Source organism: Chelonoidis abingdonii, chromosome 3 (assembly GCF_003597395.2).
Source record: "Chelonoidis abingdonii isolate Lonesome George chromosome 3, CheloAbing_2.0, whole genome shotgun sequence".
NCBI classification, from domain to species: domain Eukaryota; kingdom Metazoa; phylum Chordata; order Testudines; family Testudinidae; genus Chelonoidis; species Chelonoidis abingdonii.
The window spans coordinates 176,052,037-176,072,421 of record NC_133771.1 but is presented as its reverse complement, the minus strand read 5'-3'; the positions used below and the strand labels follow the sequence as shown (position 1 = coordinate 176,072,421).

Below are 20,385 nucleotides of genomic sequence, written 5' to 3'. Positions count from 1 at the left end.
TGCACGTCCACCAATGGAATATACACCATCATATGCCAGCAATGCCTCTCTGCTATGTACGTCGGCCAAACTGGACAGTCCCTATGTAAAAGGATAAATGGACACAAATCAGATATTAGGAATGGCAATATACAAAACCCTGTAGGAGAACACTTCAGTCTCCCTGGACACACAATAGCAGGTTTAAAGGTAGCCATCCTGCATCAAAAAATCTTCAGAACCAGACTTCAAAGAGAAACTGCTGAGCATCAGTTCATCTGCAAATTTGACACCATTGGCTCAGGATTAAACAAAGGCTGTGAATGGCCTGCCAACTACAAAAGCAGTTTCTCCTCCCTTGGTGTTCACACCTCAACTGCTAGAAGAGAGCCTCATCCTCCCTGATTGAACTAACCTCGTTATCTCTAGCCTGATTCTTTCTTTCATTTTTATACTTGCCTCTGGAAATTTCCACTACATGCATCCCATGAAGTGGGTATTCATCCACGAAAGCTGATGCTCCAATACATCCCTTAGTCTATAAGGTGCCACAGGACTCTTTGCTGCTTTTATTCTCTCCTTGTGATTTACAAAAGTTACCTCACTTTTGCCGAATATTAAAATGTAAGAACTGTTACATAGTCCTCTTATTTTCCTCTTTTTCCCATTTAATTTGTGAGCATTGACAAATAATTGCTCCCCCAACTTATGCAATCGTTCCGTTTTGGAAAGCCTTGCGTAACTTTGAATTTTGCCTAAGTCGGAAACATATACCTGTACGTTACACAAAAATTTCAGCAACTCGAAAATCCTATTTCTGGCTTATGGAATTTTTTCCATAAGTGCGAGTTTGCGTAAGTCAGGTCTTGTGTAACCCAGGGAGCGTCTGGTACACTATGTGGTTCCCTTGCTGTTTTATCGTGAAGCCACGTTGTTTTGTTTCAGATGTGAACCAGGCAAACATATGTAGTATTTTAAAAATATATGAACAGCAACATGTATCAGTGTTAGATTTTTGTCATAAACCAGGCTCCCTAAATCCCAGCTCTTCAGGCTTTTGGATGTGTAGAACTTTGCTGTACATTTTGTTACGTGTTCAAAAATGTACAGGGGCACATTTTCAAACAGTGCCTGGATTCTGATCTTACTTACCGTGGTGTAATTCCACTTACTGTTGTAGAGTTGTTCCTGCTTTACATTGGTGTGAATTCAGACTCTACTGTAGTAAGTGGAATTATACCAGTGTCATAAGATCAAAATTAAGTTTACAAAGGCCTGCGGGTCTATGCTGATTTACAGCAGTTGAGGTTCTGACACCTCCTTTTTTTCTCCCTTTCCAATTTTTGTAATACATAATTACTGTCTTCCTGTGCTTTCATTTTTCATTTTAACTTCACAACTATTTTATAAAACCTGTAAACATTCTCAACAGGAGAGAGTGATTATACAAAACAAAGTTGAGTTGTGTTTGTTCTATGTTTTTTAAACACCATACATGTTGTTGTAGTGAAAAGTGTTGCCTTGAGACTATTGGAAGCTAAAAGGCCTTTAGTTTATCCATAGAATAGGTACAACAGAAGTCAACAGCAATCTTTCAGCCTTCGTGCCTTAAACTTGTTCTGGATGGGACAGATCCAGGAGTGTGAGGAGAGTTCAGTCTCCATGCCTGTTCCTATCTTTGTCCTCTGTCTTGAGACTTCCAATATGGGGACTATTCAATGTCAAAAGAGGTGGCAATTTTATGATGTATATCTCTACTCACTTGAAACTAGACTGACATTGCAGCTTTTTTCACATAGGACACCCAAGAGTTATCAGATGATAACAGCTTTGGTTATTACCAACCCAGGCTGTTTTTGAATTGGTGACCTCCTGTTGAGAGATGCGGTTATCCCATTACCATAAAGTGCTCTTCTCACCCCTGAACTTCAATAAAGATACTTAGTTTTTACTCCTAACCACACAGGCTTTCAGAAAAATTAAATATGCATGTTGCGCACCATTTAATAGAAGACTATAACTGCATAAGACTATTACAATTTTAGAGAAGTATGGAAGGCAAATTTTGATGTGTGTCCAAAGAGGAAATGTAACAGTATACTCTTCATATTATCTTACAAAGTAGAAGGTGGGGAATGCTTTCAGGAAAAGGCAGCATGAGTAGGGATATAAAACTGAAGATACCCATGCTTAGGTCTTTGGTAGAAACTCCAAGAACAGTAATGCTAATAGCTGCTACATGGGGAATGGGAGTTTGCTTTTTTTTTTTTTTTCATTGAATCAATGAGAAGTAATTCTGTTTTATGTAAAATTCTGTACTTTTTGAAAGCTTGATATGTATCTCTGTCAGGATGGTACTGATGACAGCATAGCTGATGTCCCTGGTTGAATCATATATTCAGTGGGTCATGTCAGGCCTTAATTATATTTAAAAAAATGTACATATTGTTCTCAGCTAGAGTGAACAGTTGTTTAGAAATAGGTAGCACAGCAAGAGTTAATTGCTTAAAAAGTCTTTCAATTATTTTATAGCAAAAAATTTAAACCTTTATAGTTAGGATATGTTAAAAGCCCTGTGGCATAGCTGTGGTTGGCCCAGGTCAGCTGACTTGAGCTTGCGGGGCTCAGGCTGCAGGACTAAAAATTGCCATGTAGATGTTCAGGCTTGGGCTGGGACCCTTTGATCCTCACTGGGTCCCAGACCTTAGCTCCAAACCGAGTCCAAACACAACTGTTTTTCAGCCCCAGAGCCAAAGCCCTGATGGCTCAAGTCAGCTAATCTGAGCCAGTTGTGGGCTTTTTAATCCCTGTGCAGACATACCCTTCATCTCAAACTAAGTTCCTTACCAGAAATAAGGCTTTATATATAATGTTGTCCTTTTTGACCTAGGTGGCTAGTCAAAGTTCTGGGCCTTGTAGGTTGTTCCAGCTGGGAGTAGAAATTGATGATGGAGTCGGGTATTTTCTTTGATGTGATTTTGTGTATTTACAAAGAATGTACAAAGTCTTGTTTCTCCAGGAGAAACCAAGAACAAAAGGAGCAGTTTCTTAACTGACAGGTCCAAGCTTCTTTCAGCCTGAGACTCTGATCAGAATCTCTCTTTGGGCTTCTGACTAGGGTCACACCGTGCTTACAGGCTGCTGTTGCTTGGCTTTCTTCATCTGCTTCAGTCTCTCTGTCTTTTGTCTTCCCTCCCAGCTTGTCTCTTTCACCCATGGACATGCTCACCCACCTGGTTAGAACAATACCTGTGGAACCTTTTGCCTACATGGTGCTAGTTTCTGGACAGGTTCTGTTAGGCCTTGTTTTAGATGTGGCCCCTTAACTGTCTCTTACAACTGTATTAAATGAGGAAGGATGTGTTCATGCATCAGTGTTGATGAGGTTTTAACTCCGCTTATAACAAGGTTTAATCTAGCCCATAAACAATACTTGTATAGCTGTGCCATTATTTATATCCAGCTGGTCTGGGAATATATTGCAGATCTCCTACATTCCTTAGAAAAGTATATGCAGATACTAAGTAGATTTTAAAAATTCAGATGACTAATTTTCCTGCAGTTTTATTGATTTGTCAACTACAGTTCAGGGCTGTATGCTCCAGATTTGGCTGAAAGGTATTTTGGAGCAAATCTAGAAGAGGGGAACAAAGATGGCTTTAAGCCAGCATTGTATGTCTATGCATCTCAGCCTGGGTCCACAGACTTGGGTTAGCAGGGCTTGTGGAAGTGCTCTAAAAATAGCTGAGTAGACAGCGCTTCGAAGCTGTGGCTTGTGCTGGAGCTCGAACTCTGAGGTCCCTCCTCCTCCCTAGGGTTCAGAGCCGGAGTTTCTGCACAAGTGGCAAAGTCTACACAGCTATTTTTAACAGCGTAGCATGAACCTGAGTCTCTCTACCTGGGTTGGGAGGCTTGCTTCCGGGGCTCTGAAAACATATCTGCTCAGTCCTGGGGTCTCCAGGCTCTGCTTTTGTCCCTGGTGCTGCTCTAACTTGTACTGGTTGCTGGTAGTCCATAGGGTTATTTCACTGGCTAGATGTCAGATGGATACAGGGCATCCGCTCCAGACACACTTTCCTCAGGCACCTGCCCTATAAGTCAGTCAGTCTGGGGGTGAGGGGAGTAGCATAGGGGCTGCTGTAGATTATTGTGCATCATCTTTCTAAGGTGCAAGGGAATCATCATGGCTGATTGTACTGTTTTAGTGCAGCTTTGTTGGAATGGCACAAACCAGTCCTAGAGAAGGAGAAGAGTAGTTGCTTTATGTAGCAGTTCAGGTAAAAGAATCTACCTTTTATCTACAGCTCTTTACTACATGAAGCATACAGACCTACTAGTTATGAAAAGGCTAAGAGAAAAATTAATGTCAACACCAGGACTCAGATTTATATTCTCCATGAACTACACCATCCTGTGTGGCACTGCCTTATTGAACAGACACTGGGTCATGGAAATTCTCGAACTTGAATATGACTGAATTCAAGTCTTTCCTCTAGATGATTATCTGACATTTCATGTATGTTGTTGCATAAATTACATGAAATTGTATGTTATACATCTTTGGTCTATCTTAGGCATTGCAGTGCATAGTTTGTAGAAGTAATTTTATTGTAGTTAATTAAATTTATTTGATTATTTTGAGGTTGAATGTTTCTATAATACTCATTACTCTTGTATCTGAGCACTTAAAATATGTTGTATTGTTTTTCTTCCAGAAGTTTTGATGTTGGACTGCATCATTTTCTTATCAGGTAAGCTAATGATATCATTAAACTGCAACAGAGCTCCAGTGATGAGCCGGTTTCTTATTTTAGGCAGTGCTGATAGTGCTGCCTATTTTTAAGGCTATATGACAATTTTCCTTACAAGACCTTGTTTTCAGTTACTTACTACTTTGCCAAACTGTAATTGTTCAGCCTGAAATTTTCCATATTGGGTGTTTACTTCACGATGATTTTTGAAAATCTCAGCAAAAATGGTTTAGCCATTTCTGAGAATGAGATAAGACAAAAATACATGCATTGTTTTACCATGTTAAATATGTTCTTATACCTATTTAATTGATAAGATCCAGGGTCTCAGGATTACTTGGTGCAAGGACTTGAAATTTCACAGGGGATTGTCTTTTTGGCAGGGAAGTGCTTTTTATTGTCCCCATGGAAAACCTGTCTTAGTCAATGTGTAAGACAGACTGTGCTCAGACAATGAATCAGGGTTAGTTAGAGAAGGAGGCTGTTGTCTATAGGACCGAGCTTTGTTTGTTGCAAAAGTTGGAAGGTGTGTAGTGAATGATGCAGGAAGAGAAAGCGAGTCTCATGGTTAAGGCAGTTGACTTCCACCCTGAAGAACTGGATTCTGTCCCTGCGTCTGCCAGAGAGTTCCTTTGTGATGCTGGACAAGTCTCTTAAACCAAACTTATAACAGGTGGCTGCTAATTGTCGTTGTGTGTTCTTCATTTTCTGGGTGTCCACCTTGAAACCATGGAGATCTGATTTATAGAAGTGTTAAGCACTCAGAGCTGCGACTGAAATGAATGGGAGCTGTGCTTTTGCCATAAGAAGTGCTACATAATGCTAAGCATTCTGAAAAATCAGACCCCACGATCCCAAATGGGGCACCCAAAATCAGATGACACTTTTATTTTTTATATCTGTGCCTCAGTTCCCTGTGTGTAAAATGAGGTTCATATCATTATCTCACAGAGAAATACGTGAATGTGACAATACATTGATTCATGTTTGTGAAGCATTCAAATACTACGGGGATGAACACCACAGAAAAGCCCACAAAGAAATTAATAATTTGGGGTTCTGAGCAGGGTTTAAATAGTCTGCAGTAAGTAATATATGGGGCCACACGTTGAAAGTTAGGACAAAAAAATATTTAATAGCTGCTTATTAACCACCATCCATCACTGAATGAGACGGGGGTCCTGTGGAAAAACCAGTATGTTAACTTGTAATTAAAATTTTTTATCATCAAACATTCTCACAATGGCTCTGAATTAATGTTGCACAGACAAACTTAATTCTGGCATTTCCTAATTCTTGAGTGCTTGACTTTGCAACCTTAATGTTGTTCTTAATGTTGTTTTTGGATATAACAGTTGTTCCGGCTTCAGTGAAGAGATGGCTAAAATCACTATACAAATCTGCATTTTTAGTGCACAGTTAAAGTTTTGAAAATGTTGTACATTGCAATGACACTATAAATTCTATCCTACCAGCATTGTCATTTCTCCTGATCATTTGATAGTTATTTTTAACAATAATAAGTCACTAGTGTAAAGAGGATTGTCTCCTTAGACTATGAACAATGGAATCTTTTAAGAATACAAATAATTTCATAAGCGAGACTATTATCACATTGACTGTAGATGTACCAAAAACAAGTCAATAGCAATGCTTCTGTCACAGGAGAGTCACTTCCAATTACTTCATACTGAGGAATGTAATCAGATGTTACTCTTATAAAAAATATACAACAATATTTTACATCCCATTGAGATGTAACATGGGTTTGCTATTGTTTGTATAATCACTGCACAGCAAGCTGCCACTGAATTTGAATGAGCTGAATGTTTTCTTTCTTGTTTAAGGCCCCATCCTTTAATGCTACACAGAGGGCCTCCTGCAGTAATTTGTTGTTCTGTCCTTAATGACAGGATAGTCACCGTTTGTTCTTGAAGCCTTAGACAGCTGGAGGGCAGTGTGGTCTATGCAGTGTCTCTCAACTTTTTTGATACTGGGGATCAGCCTACTGCCTTCCTAAACTGTGTCAGGGAGCTCTCAGGGATTGGTGCCAGTCCGTGGACCGGTCATTGGGAAACTTGGACCTGGCTACTATTCCCAGCTTTGTGTTTGATCTTGGGCAAGTCAGTTCCTCTCTTTGTGTTCATGTTGTCTTAGCATGTAAGACACATGAGCTCACACCTTAACTATAAGCTCTTTCGGGCAGAGACTGTCTCCTATTAGGTGTTTGTACAGTACCTAGCAGGACGGGTCCCCCACTCTCAATTGGGGTTTCTAGTCGCTACTGGAATACAAATAATAAAAAATAGTCACAGAAAGCGTTACAAAAATATTCAGAAGATGCTACTTTTTTTAAATGTGAGAACTGCCTACCACAGTGCAGCAGGAATGTAGGAAAAACAAAGTGTAGATCCAGTAGAGGTAAAATCAATCCCAACTGTGCCTAATCACTTATTAAAATGCTAATTAAAGAGGAAAAATAAACCCTGCAAACATTGCTGCTGCAGTAGGGTTGATTGAGTAAGCAACCTGCCTTTTAAAGGCATGACACAGAAATTTCAGCCACACAAATATTCTTTAATCTGTTTCATTAAAGTTGTATGAAAAAGGAATTCTCTTTTGTTGGTGCAGGGGTGCTTGAGGTGCACTTTTGATATTGTTCTAAGATAAACTAGGTATAAAAGTCCCACCTTTTAAATGTACGGATGGAGGGACAGATTGTGGTAGAGTGCATTGTACATCAGAGAGAAACTTAACTGCCAGAGACTCCAGCCTGTAGGAACCGCCAAAGCGGGGACTGCTACACTGTTGGGGAGAGGGCAAAGTGGGGCTAAGCTGGGACCACCATTTCACCCATCAGGCATCCCACCCCCAAAACTGTTTAGGGGAGACCCCCAAACCTGAGAGGTCTAGGACTCAGATCGTGTTTCCCTCTGAAAAAAAACTTCAGAGAAGGAGCCAGCCAGAGACTCTAGCCAGTAGGAACAAAAGTAGCCAAAGCAGAGACCTTTGGATATTTAGAGAACTCTCTACAGTTAAGACTGAACTTTGTCTGCCCTGTGCTGACTGTTTGCTCCAACCTTCTCTCTCACGATGTCATCACCTTAGCTTCCCTCTACACCTGTCCTTGGTACCCTCTTCTCTTCCCTGCCCTGTCCTCCTCTTTCCCTTCCCTTTCCTTTAGCTGATTCCCCTCCTAACTAAACCATTTTATAATGTCATGATTGTGAAGACGTTGGGGAGACAAGCAAATAAAGCAAGTAAGCCCTGTTTGAAAACAGGGCATTTGATTAGATGAGATTGGGAACATGTGAGAGTGTTTCCTCATATAATGCTAAATTAAGCCTCCTTTGAGGCAGAGCTGCACCAAGGGAGGTAGCAGAGGTGCCTTGCCTGAGCAGCAGTATCTGGAGACACCAGGCCTCTGAAGAGGCGTAATGCCTTCAGTGCTGGTAGGACACAGCTCTTGCTTTACCGTTGAAGCACAGAGCAGGACCACAATCCCTAGTCCCATCTAGACATGCCCCTTCTGGAGCCACTAGCTCTGCCAAAGACATTAGCTGCTTGCCCCATGCCTCTCAGGTCCTAGGAGGGAAAGACTTCTAGCCTAATCCTCTTCTTTACCACATTTATGTGGAACCAGCCATAATTTGGCTCATAGGATCACATTTTTAATAAGTGTATGCAATTCCCATTGGCTTTGGTGAGATCCAAGACACCTGTATGTGAGGGTAGAAGTGACCCCACAAGAAAGAGGCGTGTTATGAAGAGCCAGAGGATTCAAAGGGAAAGTTTGTTCATCAGTCTATTCATCTCCTATTTTCATTCTTTGTGGACTCCCACTGGGTCCTGCATATATCAGTGCTATCAAAAGACTAACAGAATTTTGATAATGAACCATCTGCTGGGCTGATAAGTGGCTTGTTCACTGAATTTAAAAATGAGGGAGTCCCTGATTAATTAACATTGTTTGCTCAGAAAGGTCAGCAGGGTATCAGCATTTTGAAAAATAGAAAAAGGAAAGTTTCCGTCACTTACACTTGCACACAGTGCCCTCCAAAAGACATCAGATTTCCTTATTAAAGCTTTTAACAGTCTCTATTTACTTGCAGCTTTTCCGGGAAGTAAAGTCACTCACTGAAGCTCAAGAGCCTCTGTGAAATATCTGTACTACCACCAGGGAATCCGTTCGCTCATGGCTGGTGAAAGCCAGCAAAAAACAACAATGCTTTCCATGCCTCTGTTAGAGAAGCAAGTCTACCAGCTTCCCTGAAAAATAGTATAGTCTATTCAGTCCTCAAAGCTAACATCTGATGTATACAATCTCTCTTGCTATTGCCATGCCTGAAGGCTCATTCCTAGGCAAAATATGTGAGAATGAAGTGACCCCATGCTCCAACAGAATGCAACATCGGTCAACAGCTGGATGCTTCTGAATCAGGCTTCATGCTGGGGCATAGCAGGGAGGCAGCCTGAGGCCATGGCTACACTTACAGCTGTACAGCGCTGGGAGTTACAGCTGTCTTCATACAGCTGTGTAGGGAAAGCGCTGCAGTATGGCCACACTGACAGCTACCAGTGCTGCAGTGTGGCCACATTTGCAGCATTTGCAGCGCTGTTGGGAGTGATGCATTATGGGCAGATATCCCAGCATTCAAGTGGCTGCAACGTGCTTTTCAAAAGAGGGAGGTGGGGTGGAGTGTGACAGGGAGTGTGGGGGAGACAGAGAGAGTGGATTTTTGGAGGTGACACTGTGTCAGCTCCCTGCCTTGCAAGTTCTAAGGACTGGAAAATACACAGCACCAACCTTCAATCATTTTAAAAGTTTTGACCCCTTCCCCCACCCCTCTCTTATTCACTAAATGCAAATAGCCTTGAGACTAGATAAGCAGCTGCTCCAAAACGGACTCCCCCCTACCCCTCCCCGCATTGTTGCTTCTCTCCTCAAGCAAACGTTATCAAGTTGTGAACGTTCCAAAGGAATTCCCCTGCCTGCCTCTGCTCGAGCAAAGGAGTTGTGTTTGGTTTTTTAGATAAGCAGCTCCGGGAGCCCGGAGTTCACAACAAAACAGCAGAGTGGCTGAACAGGCATTCTGGGATACCTCCGAATGCCTCGGAGGCCAATTACAGCGCTTGTGGTGGCCACACTTGTGGAGCAGCGCTGCATCACCAGTGCTGCAATCCTTACACCCAAGGCAGAGCAGGAGTACAGCCAGCGCTGCAGCCAGGGAGATGCAGCGCTGTATGTGCCTTGCAAGTGTGGACGGTGAGTAAGTTGCAGCGCTGTAAACCCACCACCAGCGCTGCAACTCTCCAGTGTAGCCAAGGCCTAGTGCCACTAAAAGCTGTCTTTTTCATGACAATGGACAGAGACCACATATCAATGTTAATTCTACCTAGTCTTTCTGCTGCTTTTGACACAGTTGACCACAGGGTGTTACTGACACTTTTACATGATTATAGCTGGAATAGACAGCATAACACTGAAGAGGATCTAATCATACCTCTTCAGATAGGAAAGTAAATCCTCCTCTGCAAGAACACTCAATTTTGGAAATCCACAAGAATCTGTCCTTTCTTCCATCCTCTTAAGGTCTACGTGAGGCTATTTGGAAAAGCAAGACTGTGCACCACTGCCAGCATTATGCCCATGAATGCCCATCTGTATATCTCATTTTCCACAGTTGCATTCAGTGCCATCAGAAGGATGTCAAATGCCTAGAAGAGATCAGCTTTTGGATAAAGAACAGCAGGCATTTAACCGTGTCCACCAAAGCGGTACAAAACCTCATGGTCCTGTTTGATTTATCACTAAGCCTAAACCATCAAGTGTGTCAGTAACACAATATGCTTTATTACATGTGCAGCTTGCTAGAAAACTTCCTAACCTCCTGCCTGGAGAGGAATTAAACCAGGGTGATTCCTACATTTGTCACTTTCATACTGGTTCATTATAACTCACAATATATGGGACTGGAAGTTTATGCAGTGCAGGGGCTCTAGCTGGTGAAGCATGTGTCTGTCTAAAACCAAAGCAACAGCAAAAACTGTTTTTTAATTCTCTGCTCTGGCACTATCTCTGCTTCTGATCTCAGTTCTAAGCCTTGATACCAATTATTCAAAGCCAGCCGTGTGTCAGGACAGTCTAGAATCATAGGATTGGAAGGAACCTCGAGAGGTCATCTAGTCCAGTCCCCTGAATTCATTGCAGGTCTAAGTATTATTTAGACGATCCCTGACAAGCGTTTGTGTAACCTGCTCTTAAAAATCTCCAATGATGAGAATTCCACTTACTAGGCAATTTATTCCAGCGTTTAACCACCCTAATAGTTAAGAAGTTTTTCCTAATATCCAACCTAAATTGCCCTTGCTGCAATTTAAGCCCATTGCTTCTTGTCCTATCCTCAGAGGTTAAGGGGAATAATTTTTCTTCCTCCTCCGTGTAACAACCTTTTATGAACTTGAAAACTGTTATCATGTTCCCTCTCAGTCTTCACTTCTCCAGACTAAACAAACCCAGTTTTTTTCAATCTTCCTTCATTGATCATGATCTTCTAGACTTTTAATAATTTTTGTTGCTCTTCTCTGGACTTTTTCCAATTTGTCCACATATTTCCTGAAATATGGCACCCAGAACTGGACACAGTACTTCCGTTGAGGCCTAATCAGTGCAGAGTAGAGTGGAAGAATGACTTCTCATGTCTTGCTTACAACACTCCTGCTAATACATCCCAGAATGATGTTTGCCTTTTTTACAACAACTCAGTTAGCTTATGATTCACTATGACCCCTAGATCCCTTTCTGCAGTACTCCTTTTTTAGACAGACTTTCCCATTTTGTATGTGTGCAACTGATTGTTCCTTCCTAAGTGGAGTACTTCACTTTTGTCCTTATTGAATTTCATTCTGTTTACTTTGACCCATTTCTCCAGTTTGTCCAGATCATTTTGAATATTAATCTTATGCTCCAAAGCACTTGTAACCCCTCCCAGCTTTGTATCGTCTGCAAACTTTAAGTGTACTCTCTGTGTCATTATCTAAATAATTGATGAACAGAACTGGACTTAGAACTGATCCCTGTGGGACCCCACTTGATATGCCTTTCCAATTTGATTGTGAATCACTGATAACTACTCTCTGGGAATGGTGTTCCAATCAGTCATGCACTCACCTTATAGTAGCTCCATCTAGGTTGTATTTCCCTCATTACATACAGCTACACCAGGGACCATTTCTCTAATTTTGACCCTCCTGGATATCTGGGCTCCTCTGGAACAGTACAAAGCCGCAACGAAAGCCAGTGAGAAGAGCTGGAGGTGAAGTCTTCTCAGTCAAAGGGGTTCAGCTATAGAACAAGTTGCCAGAGGAGACCAGAGTAATCCAGCATCTGACCACTTATAGGTTGTGTTGTAAAACCCTCCTCTTGGACAAAGCATTACCGCCATACTGAGGATATGGTGATTAAAAAAGTTATCCCCAGGCAGAGCCACCTGTAACCAGGGAGGAGAGAAGAAGAGGACAACTTTAGGAAGTCCATTGTGGACCTCACTCTATAGATACCATATCTATATGGTAGACATATGTCATGAGAACTTCAAAAATGCTCAGCGTTGGCCTAACTCTGCTACTGTTGAAGTCAATGGCAAAAAACTCCCATTGACTTCAAAGGGAGCAGAGTTGGATCAGCATTCAGCACCTCTGAAACTGTCTGGCTCCCACTGAAGTCTACAGCTAAACACTCATGGATTTCAGCGGGAACATCTGTAGGCTCATTGAACAGCTGTTTACTGGATAGAGTACATTAAATTAGCCTTTCTTGACTCTCTGCTAATGTAGATTATGTGAAATTAAAACTGAATTATTGAACTGGCGCTGCCTAATAGCGATTTTAAGTGTATTGTAAAGTGGAGCAACATAGTAAAATCAAAATGCTGTTAACAAAAGCTTGACCATACAATAATGAAGAGTGATGATAAATCCCTCAGTTGCTACTAAGCTCCCTTTATAGTCGTCAGAGAGTTAAATCTGAATCACATTTTTAAAGTAGTGGAATATAATCTGTTTGTGTTATAATGAATTAGTAATTGAGTATGTTGCAAAAATAAAGCTAGGTTCTGTATAAACAAAAGCATGTATTTATGTAAATTTCATGTAAATTTGACATTTAACTTAAAAACAGTTGGAGCAGGGAAGTTGGGATTAACAAGGTGAAGCTCTCATCATGCTTATGGGCCTCTCCAAGTGTGAATTAGAATAGTTTGTTTATGTTGCAGAGTATTTTGAGCTACTGGAGATGTATTTTTTATTTAGTGCATGTCATTTTGTAATAACAATTTTGCTAGATAATTTGATGGAGTTAGATGGAATGAGAGAGTTCTCCTGTAGTATGGCAAGGAATGTGCTAACCTGTCTTTATTTAGACGAGATTGTGAAGGTGCTGAACTCATCCATGGTGTAATAACTCCAGTGATGTCAGGGGTTAATGCTGATCCACTGACTTCAGAGGAATTTTTGTCTAAATATAGACTGCAGGATTTGGCCTGGAGTTTACAAATGTTCTTCATTTTGTAGGACATCACATCTGTTAGAATCAAAGTTACTGCATTCCAGAATCTCAGAGCTGTGGTTATAAGAGGTTACTCCCACGGGGCCCCATATTTTGCAAAGCACTTGAGCATATGCTTATAGTTAAAGCTAAGCAAGTGCTTAAGTGCTTTGCTGCATCATTTGCTGAATGAATGAATGAATTCTGCTTGATTATAAGTTTCTTGTTTGATTAATCCTTTTGTGTGTCTGTTTGGATGTTTTTCACAAATTATGACCCACAATTGAGCTTTTGGCAGGCTGAGTGACTGCTTTCAATTAGTAGGACACAATTGGCATAAAGCAAATCAGACCAGCCAATAGGTTTCATAATTATTTTATGTGAGAGCAGAGTTGTACATTTTAAGTGAGATATAAAAAGCAGCTTGTCAAATTTGTATGATGGTTTACTGGCAAGGTTGAGATTTAGACATAATTGGAACGAAAATACCTGTGGAAAGAAAATTCTGTTGTCTGCTACTCTCAGTTTCTGGTAAATAAGCCCAGACAGTGCATCTGCCATAGGCAAGGTCTTACTCAGCACATGGTTTAGGTTGAACCTTTGTACTCCCGACAGCTATCACTTCCACAGTTATATTTCATCTTTGTTTTTCAGGATAAATGTGTTATAATTTACCTCCAGTGCTGTTTCTCTCAACACATCAAAAAATAACACATTTTTAAACAACTAAGGCCTTTTCTCTGACAGTTTAGAAATTACTTAAATAAATCATTGATCAGTAATATTTTTGTGAAGTATCTTTTCCACGGGGGCATACAGTTTTGTTTTTTTCCATTTTATATGAGTTTTAAGCTGAGTCTGAGAGCGTGATCTTCAGGGGGTAGCCATGTTGTCTCAAGTTTTATTACGGAACATTTGCTTTGCTTTACTTATTATGCAACATTGTTACCAGCAGAGGGGGCCCTTGTATTAACATTTTGGAGAATAATTGTATGCAGCATATTGTACAGGTGTGGCTAGATGCTCAGCTTCTGTGGGCACAGTTGAGAAGAGGGAATGTAAAGGAGTCAGCTGCAGCTTCTTGATCCTGGAGCCAAATTTTCATGAGTCCCTGTTCTGGCATAGATTAGAGCAACATGGGGGGCTGCTCTGGTTTTACAGTGTCAGACTGGACCCCAAAGAATCATCTGAGGGCCAGCTGGAGCTCAGCATGATCCAGCTACACTGTCTCCCTGATAATCTCCTGTTGCAGATTCTAGTGAGTGCCCCTTCCTCGCCACCCAGTAGGACTCTGTGAGGGGAATCCAGGCCTCCGTTGCTCTACATCCCTGGGGTATTTCAAGTTTCCAGCTGCAGCACTGGTTCCTCCTTATGCCTCTCTGATATGTTTCCTGGGCACTGACTCAGTCCATTATACCTTCTTGGAAATGGGCTCCTGAGCCCACTTGCCTTAGGTCCTAGGACCAGTGGTGACCCTCTAAGATACCCTAGTTACTGAAACACCCCCCTCTCTCAGAACTCCTCCTCAATGTAATTCTCTCAGGGGCATGCAGTAGTTGTGAAGCAGTCAACACGCATATATACATACAATCTATTGCCTTTATGCTCTTTTATAATTAATCATGTAAAAAACACAGTTGAGTACACTAGACATCAAAACAGTAAACATCTGAAACCACAATCTCTCTCTCATCCTTCTGAGCCCTTGAGCAACTGTCTGGGTCGAGCAAAGCAGGCAGGCAGGGTGCCTGCTCCTCATGCAGGCTGTTGCATGCTAACTGGTCTCTCTCCCTCATGAAGCCCTTGCCAACTTCTGTGACCTTTCTCTTCCCTGCCCTATGCTTCCTCTTCCTATCTGCTTCCTTCTTGCCCCCACCATTCTTGTGTGACTCACTATTTAAACACACCTGACTTCCTTCTATCTTCTGGGTAGTTTTCCATGGCTGCTGCCCACCACCCTCTCCTCCCCTTCCCTCTCTCCATTCAGAGGAGTTAAGCTAAAACTGGTTTTGTAAGGATGCATCTCATCAAGTGTTCAGGTGTATGCACCTGAATAGGGTCACTGAGACCTAAGCGCTGGCCCTTTGTATTTTGGCCTAGTGCAGTGGTTCTCAACCTTTTTGTAGTGGCAACCCTTTGCACACAGCAAACCTCTGAGTGTGACACCCCCCCCCTTATAAATTAAAAACACACTTTTCATGGCAGACTTGCTAGCTAGGAGGCATATACTCACAACCCCCAGGTAATAACCTCATGACCCCCAGTCTGAGAACTGCTGGCTAGTGTGTACACTACAGGCCATGTCAGCAATGGTTGATCCACATACTTAAAGGCCTTAATGACAAAGCAGATTTTCATAAAACAACTCCACAATATCAGTCAGAATTCTTTAGTTGTACAGGTTTAGCCTCAATTCATCATACCCCACCAGTTGTCACCACCTCTCCCTGCATACTGGGTGTTCTAAGGAGTGATATAAAAGCCCACAATGATGACTCTGTGGCCTCTGGGGATTGTCCCACACTAAGGGGAATCCGCAGCCAGGGAAATATGACCTGATATGTGTTCTCTGCCACCGTCGCATATCTGTCTTTATTCTCTGCAAAATATGTACTCAGGAAGGGGGCAGCATGTAAAAAGGGATGTGATCATGGAGGGGGAGGATTCTGAGAACAGATGTTCTAAGCAACCTGTTTCTTTCCACCATGGATTGAACTAATGTCAAATAGGATGACTTTCTTTAAGGGAGTGCCCCAGTGGGAAGCCAGCCACTTTTCCTGCCCTCCAAAAAAAGAAGGCAATTCTGTTACTTGAGGGGCTGATGTTCATTATATGGGCCTGACCCTGCAAACTTTTACTCATGTATGTATGTGTAAGTACTATGGGCACCTACATAATATGGTAAAGAGGGCATTAGAGATAGCAAAGAAGTTCTTCTTCGAGTGCTTGCTCATATCCATTCCAAGTAGGTGTGCGCGCGCCGCGTGCAGGTTCGTCAGAAGAATTTTCCCCTAGCAACACCCGGTGGGTCGGCAGGCGCCCCCTGGCGTGGCGCCGTTGCGGCACCGCATATATACCCCTGCCGACCCGCCCACTCCTCAGTTCCTTCTTACCGCCCGGTCGGTCGTTGGAACAGTGGAGTGCGGCTCATAGTTCTAGTTTGTAGACTGTTAGTTGTTAGTAGTTATTAGTAGTTGTTAGTATAGTTACTGTATATAGATAGAGGGCTGAGGTTCAATCCTCCTCACCCTCCCGGGGCCCGGGCTCATGCCTGGCTCTCCCGGTTTCAAACAGTGCTCGGCCTGTCGCGGCCGATGCCTACGGGAGACCCCCATGATCGCTGCCTGAAGTGCCTGGGGAATCCCACCTTACGGACAAGTGCCGTATTTGTAAGTCCTTCAAACCACGGGACTAAAAAGGAGCGGGACTCTCGCTTGAAGCAGCTCCTGATGGAGGCGGCCCTGACCCCTGCAGCTTCGGCACCGAGTGCGCCGCAGTCCGCACCGGCCAGAAGTGCTCCATCGGCACCGGAGAGACAGCCGTACCGCCAAAACACCTCGGCACCAACAGTCTCCGGCGCAGAAGTCAACCCGGCACCGCTCCCTGTCCCCGAAGGCAAAGAAGCCAAAGGCTCCTGCGGCTGCATCTTCGGCACCGCAGTCTGAGCATGGAAGACCGAGCCGTCTGGCACCGCCAGCTGCCGCGCGCACCGGTGATTCCCGCACCGTCGACTCCGGCCAGGCAAGAGCCGTCGAGTCCGGTGCAAGACAGCTCCCCGGCGCATGCCTGGTTGAGCTCGCTGTTCCCACCACGCCGGAGACTTTCGCAACGGCGAGGGAACTGATTGCGCTCACAGAGCCTACTCTGCCTCAACCCCCGGCACCGCCGGTGCGGGTCCTTTCTTCGGCGGGAAAGCCGGCGATGATCAGGCCAACGTCCACCGAGGCGACGGACAGGCACCGTTCGTCGCGGTCGAGGTCCCGGCACCGCTCCCACTTGTACGCCGATCAGCATCCATGACCGACGCCGCTCGCAGTCCGGTACCGATCCCCCTCTCGGCGCCGGTCGTACTCGCGGCACCGGTCCAGGTCGCGTTCTCCGGACCGGTACTCATCAAGGCGGTCTGGCTCCCGGCACCGTTCCCAGGCGGAGTCGATCCCACCGTCGTTACTCTCGGTCCCGGTCGACCTCCCGGCACCGCGCTGGTCGAAGGTCCCGGTCCCTGATCTCGGCACCGGTATGACTCCCGGTACCGCTCTCCGGCACGGCGTGACGTCCGGTACCCACCGCACGGACTATCCACGCTCCGCCCTGGCCGTCGAGACACCCTCGGGTTCGTCCCGCCCAGACAGCGCTCTGTATGGGGATTTGGACCCCCACGCCCGTGCCCTCCCTGAATCCCAGGGATTGGAACAACCAATCGCAGTGGTCCTTCTGGACACCCTGGGCCTACCACCAAGCCCAGGGCGATCCCACGACAACGTCGCGGTCAGCGGCTTCAGTCCGTCGGGTACCAGAGGCCACCATCAGTCGTCCTCCCCAGCAGATGACGACGTTTCAGCTGTAACCAGGACCCTGAGGGCGCAGCAGAAGCTGACCCCCCTCTGGAACAGGAGTCACAGCATGAGCCACTGGTCCCGGGTCTCTCGTCCTCCTCCTCGCCCGGATGAGGCGGTAGCGGGTACATCAACTCGGGTCCGCCCCCATCGACCTTCGAGCCCACCAGGACTTGCTCCGCCGTGTCGCGCTGAGCATCAACCTCCAGGTGGAGGAGGTTCCCGAGGTGGAGGACCCGGTCGTGGACATTCTATCTTCTGATGCCCCGACGCGTGTAGCCCTGCCGTTTATCCGCTCCATCCAGGCTAAAGCGGACTCGATCTGGCAATCTCCGGCGTCCATCCCCCCAACGGCCAGAGGCGTGGAGAGGAAGTATATGGTACCATCTAAGGGTACGAATACCTTTACACCCATCCTCCTCCATGCTCTCTGGTCGTGTAGTCAGTCTGTGAACGAGAGGGAGCGCCATGGCCAGCAAGCCCCCGCCCCAAAATCGCGGGAGGCTAAGCGTATGGATCTACTGGGACGCAAGGTATACTCTGCAGGGGGTCTACAGTTGCGCGTCGCTAATCAGCAGGCGCTTCTCAGTAGATACAACTTTAATACCTGGCATCCATGGGCAAATTCACAGAACTGGTCCGCTGGACTCCCGCCCAGAGTTCCAGAGCCTGCTCGAGGAGGGGAAAAAGATCTCCCGGACCTCCCTACAGGCCTCCCTCGATGCTGCGGATTCGGCGGCTAGGACTGTTGCATCAGGAGTCACAATGCGGAGAATATCTTTGGTTGCAGGTTTCCGGCCTACCTCCCGAAACTGCAACACACAATTCAAGACCTTCCATTTGAAGGCCAGGGTCTTTTCTCTGAAAAACGGACCCTAGGCTCCAAAGCCTCAAGGACAACCGTGTTATAATGCGTTCCCTCGGGATGCACACTCCGCAGACCCAACGGCGGTCTTTTCGGGCCCAACCTCAACGCCCTACCCCCCCCACGCCCTCGACAGGACTTTAATAGAAGACGTGGCCGGGTGAAACCGGAGACGCCAGTCTGGTTCCAAGGGGGGCAGAATAATGGTTCCGCCCGCCAAACCACCGCCGGGACCAAAGCAAAACTTTTGAAGGTGCGGTCGAGAGCAGAGCACCAGTCCTTCCCCGGACTCCTACACAGTTTTCCAACTGTCTTTCTTCCTTCCTCCCGGCGTGGGCCCGACTAACTTCTGATCGTTGGGTCTTACGCACGGTGGAGTTTGGTTACCATCTCCAGTTTATTTCTCCCCGTCCCTCTTCAGGGACCTCTCTCATGAGCATCTCCTCTGGCAGGAGATCCGCACGCGTCTCAAAATCGGAACCATAGAGGAGGTACCTCAAGAACTCGGGCAGGGGGTTTTACTCCCGTTATTTTTTAATCCCCAAGTCGAAAGGAGGTCTTCAACCCATCCTAGACCTCCGCAGGCTCAACGCCTTCTTAAAGAAGTTGAAGTTCCGCATGGTTTCCTTGGGGACTATTATCCCGTCCCTGGATCCGGGAGACTGGTTCGCTGCTCTCGACATGAAGGACGCATACTTTCATGTCTCGATTTACCCCCCACACAGACGCTACCTGCGCTTTATGGTGCAAGATCGTCACTTCCAATTCACGGTCCTTCCCTTCGGCCTTTCGACTGCCCCACGTGTTTTCACAAAATGTATGGCAGTGGTGGCCGCTTTCCTCCGTCATCAGCGCATATGCATCTTCCCTTATCTGGACGACTGGCTTGTTCGCGGGACCTCCGAGACCCAGGTCGCCGCACATGTAGCCGTCATCGTGGAGCTGTTCGAGTGTTTGGGCCTCATGATCAATTTCGACAAGTCCATCCTCGTGCCCACTCAGAGGATAGAATTCATTGGGGCTGTCCTGGACTCCATGCTCGCAACAGCTTCGCTCCCCCTGAGCCGGTTCCAGGCAATAGTCACCGCCATAGAGAGCCTACGAGCATTCCCGACGACCTCGGCCCAGGTCTGTCTCAGCCTTCTCGGTCACATGGCGGCCTGCACTTTTGTCACCAAGCATGCCAAGCTCCGCCTTCGCCCCCCTTCAAATCTGGCTAGCCTCCGTTTACCGCCCTCGCAGAGACAGCATGGACGTTGTCGTCACAATCCCACGAAACGTCTTACACTCCCTCCGCTGGTGGTAAAACCCCTCCCTGGTGTGTGCGGGCATGCCATTCCACCCCAGGCAACCGTCCATGTCCCTGACAACGGACGCATCATCTCTGGGCTGGGGGGCTCACATGGGGGCTCATCAGACACAAGGCCTTTGGTCCGCCCAGGAGCTATCATTGCATATAAACATCCGAGAGCTACGGACAGTCCGCCTCGCCTGTCAGGCCTTTCTTCACCACCTGCGAGGCCGTTGTGTTTTAGTGCTCACGGACAATACCACCGCGATGCACTATATAAACAAGCAGGGAGGGACCCGCTCTCTTCCCCTTTGTCAGGAGGCGATCAGGTTATGGGAATTCTGTATAGCTCACTCCATGGATCTGGTGGCTTCCTTCCTCCCAGGGGTCCAGAACAC

General features: G+C 45.4%; 1 protein-coding gene across 8 annotated transcripts in view; it reads left to right on the top strand.

The window, feature by feature from the left end:
• HHAT (hedgehog acyltransferase) overlaps positions 1-20,385 on the top strand; it is a 406,300-nt gene that overhangs the window by 122,893 nt on the left and 263,022 nt on the right. For 7 of the 8 annotated variants that reach the window (XR_012655622.1, XR_004371388.2, XR_012655621.1 and 4 more), the window contains one exon: positions 4,695-4,730. The exons of the other annotated variant lie outside the window; for it this stretch is intronic. Coding sequence is in view for 4 of the 7 variants with exons in the window: in XM_075064349.1 (XP_074920450.1) it covers positions 4,695-4,730 (36 nt within the window). In the remaining 3 variants the exon portion in view is untranslated. The remainder of the gene's footprint in view (positions 1-4,694; positions 4,731-20,385) is intronic. 8 annotated transcript variants of the gene reach the window in all.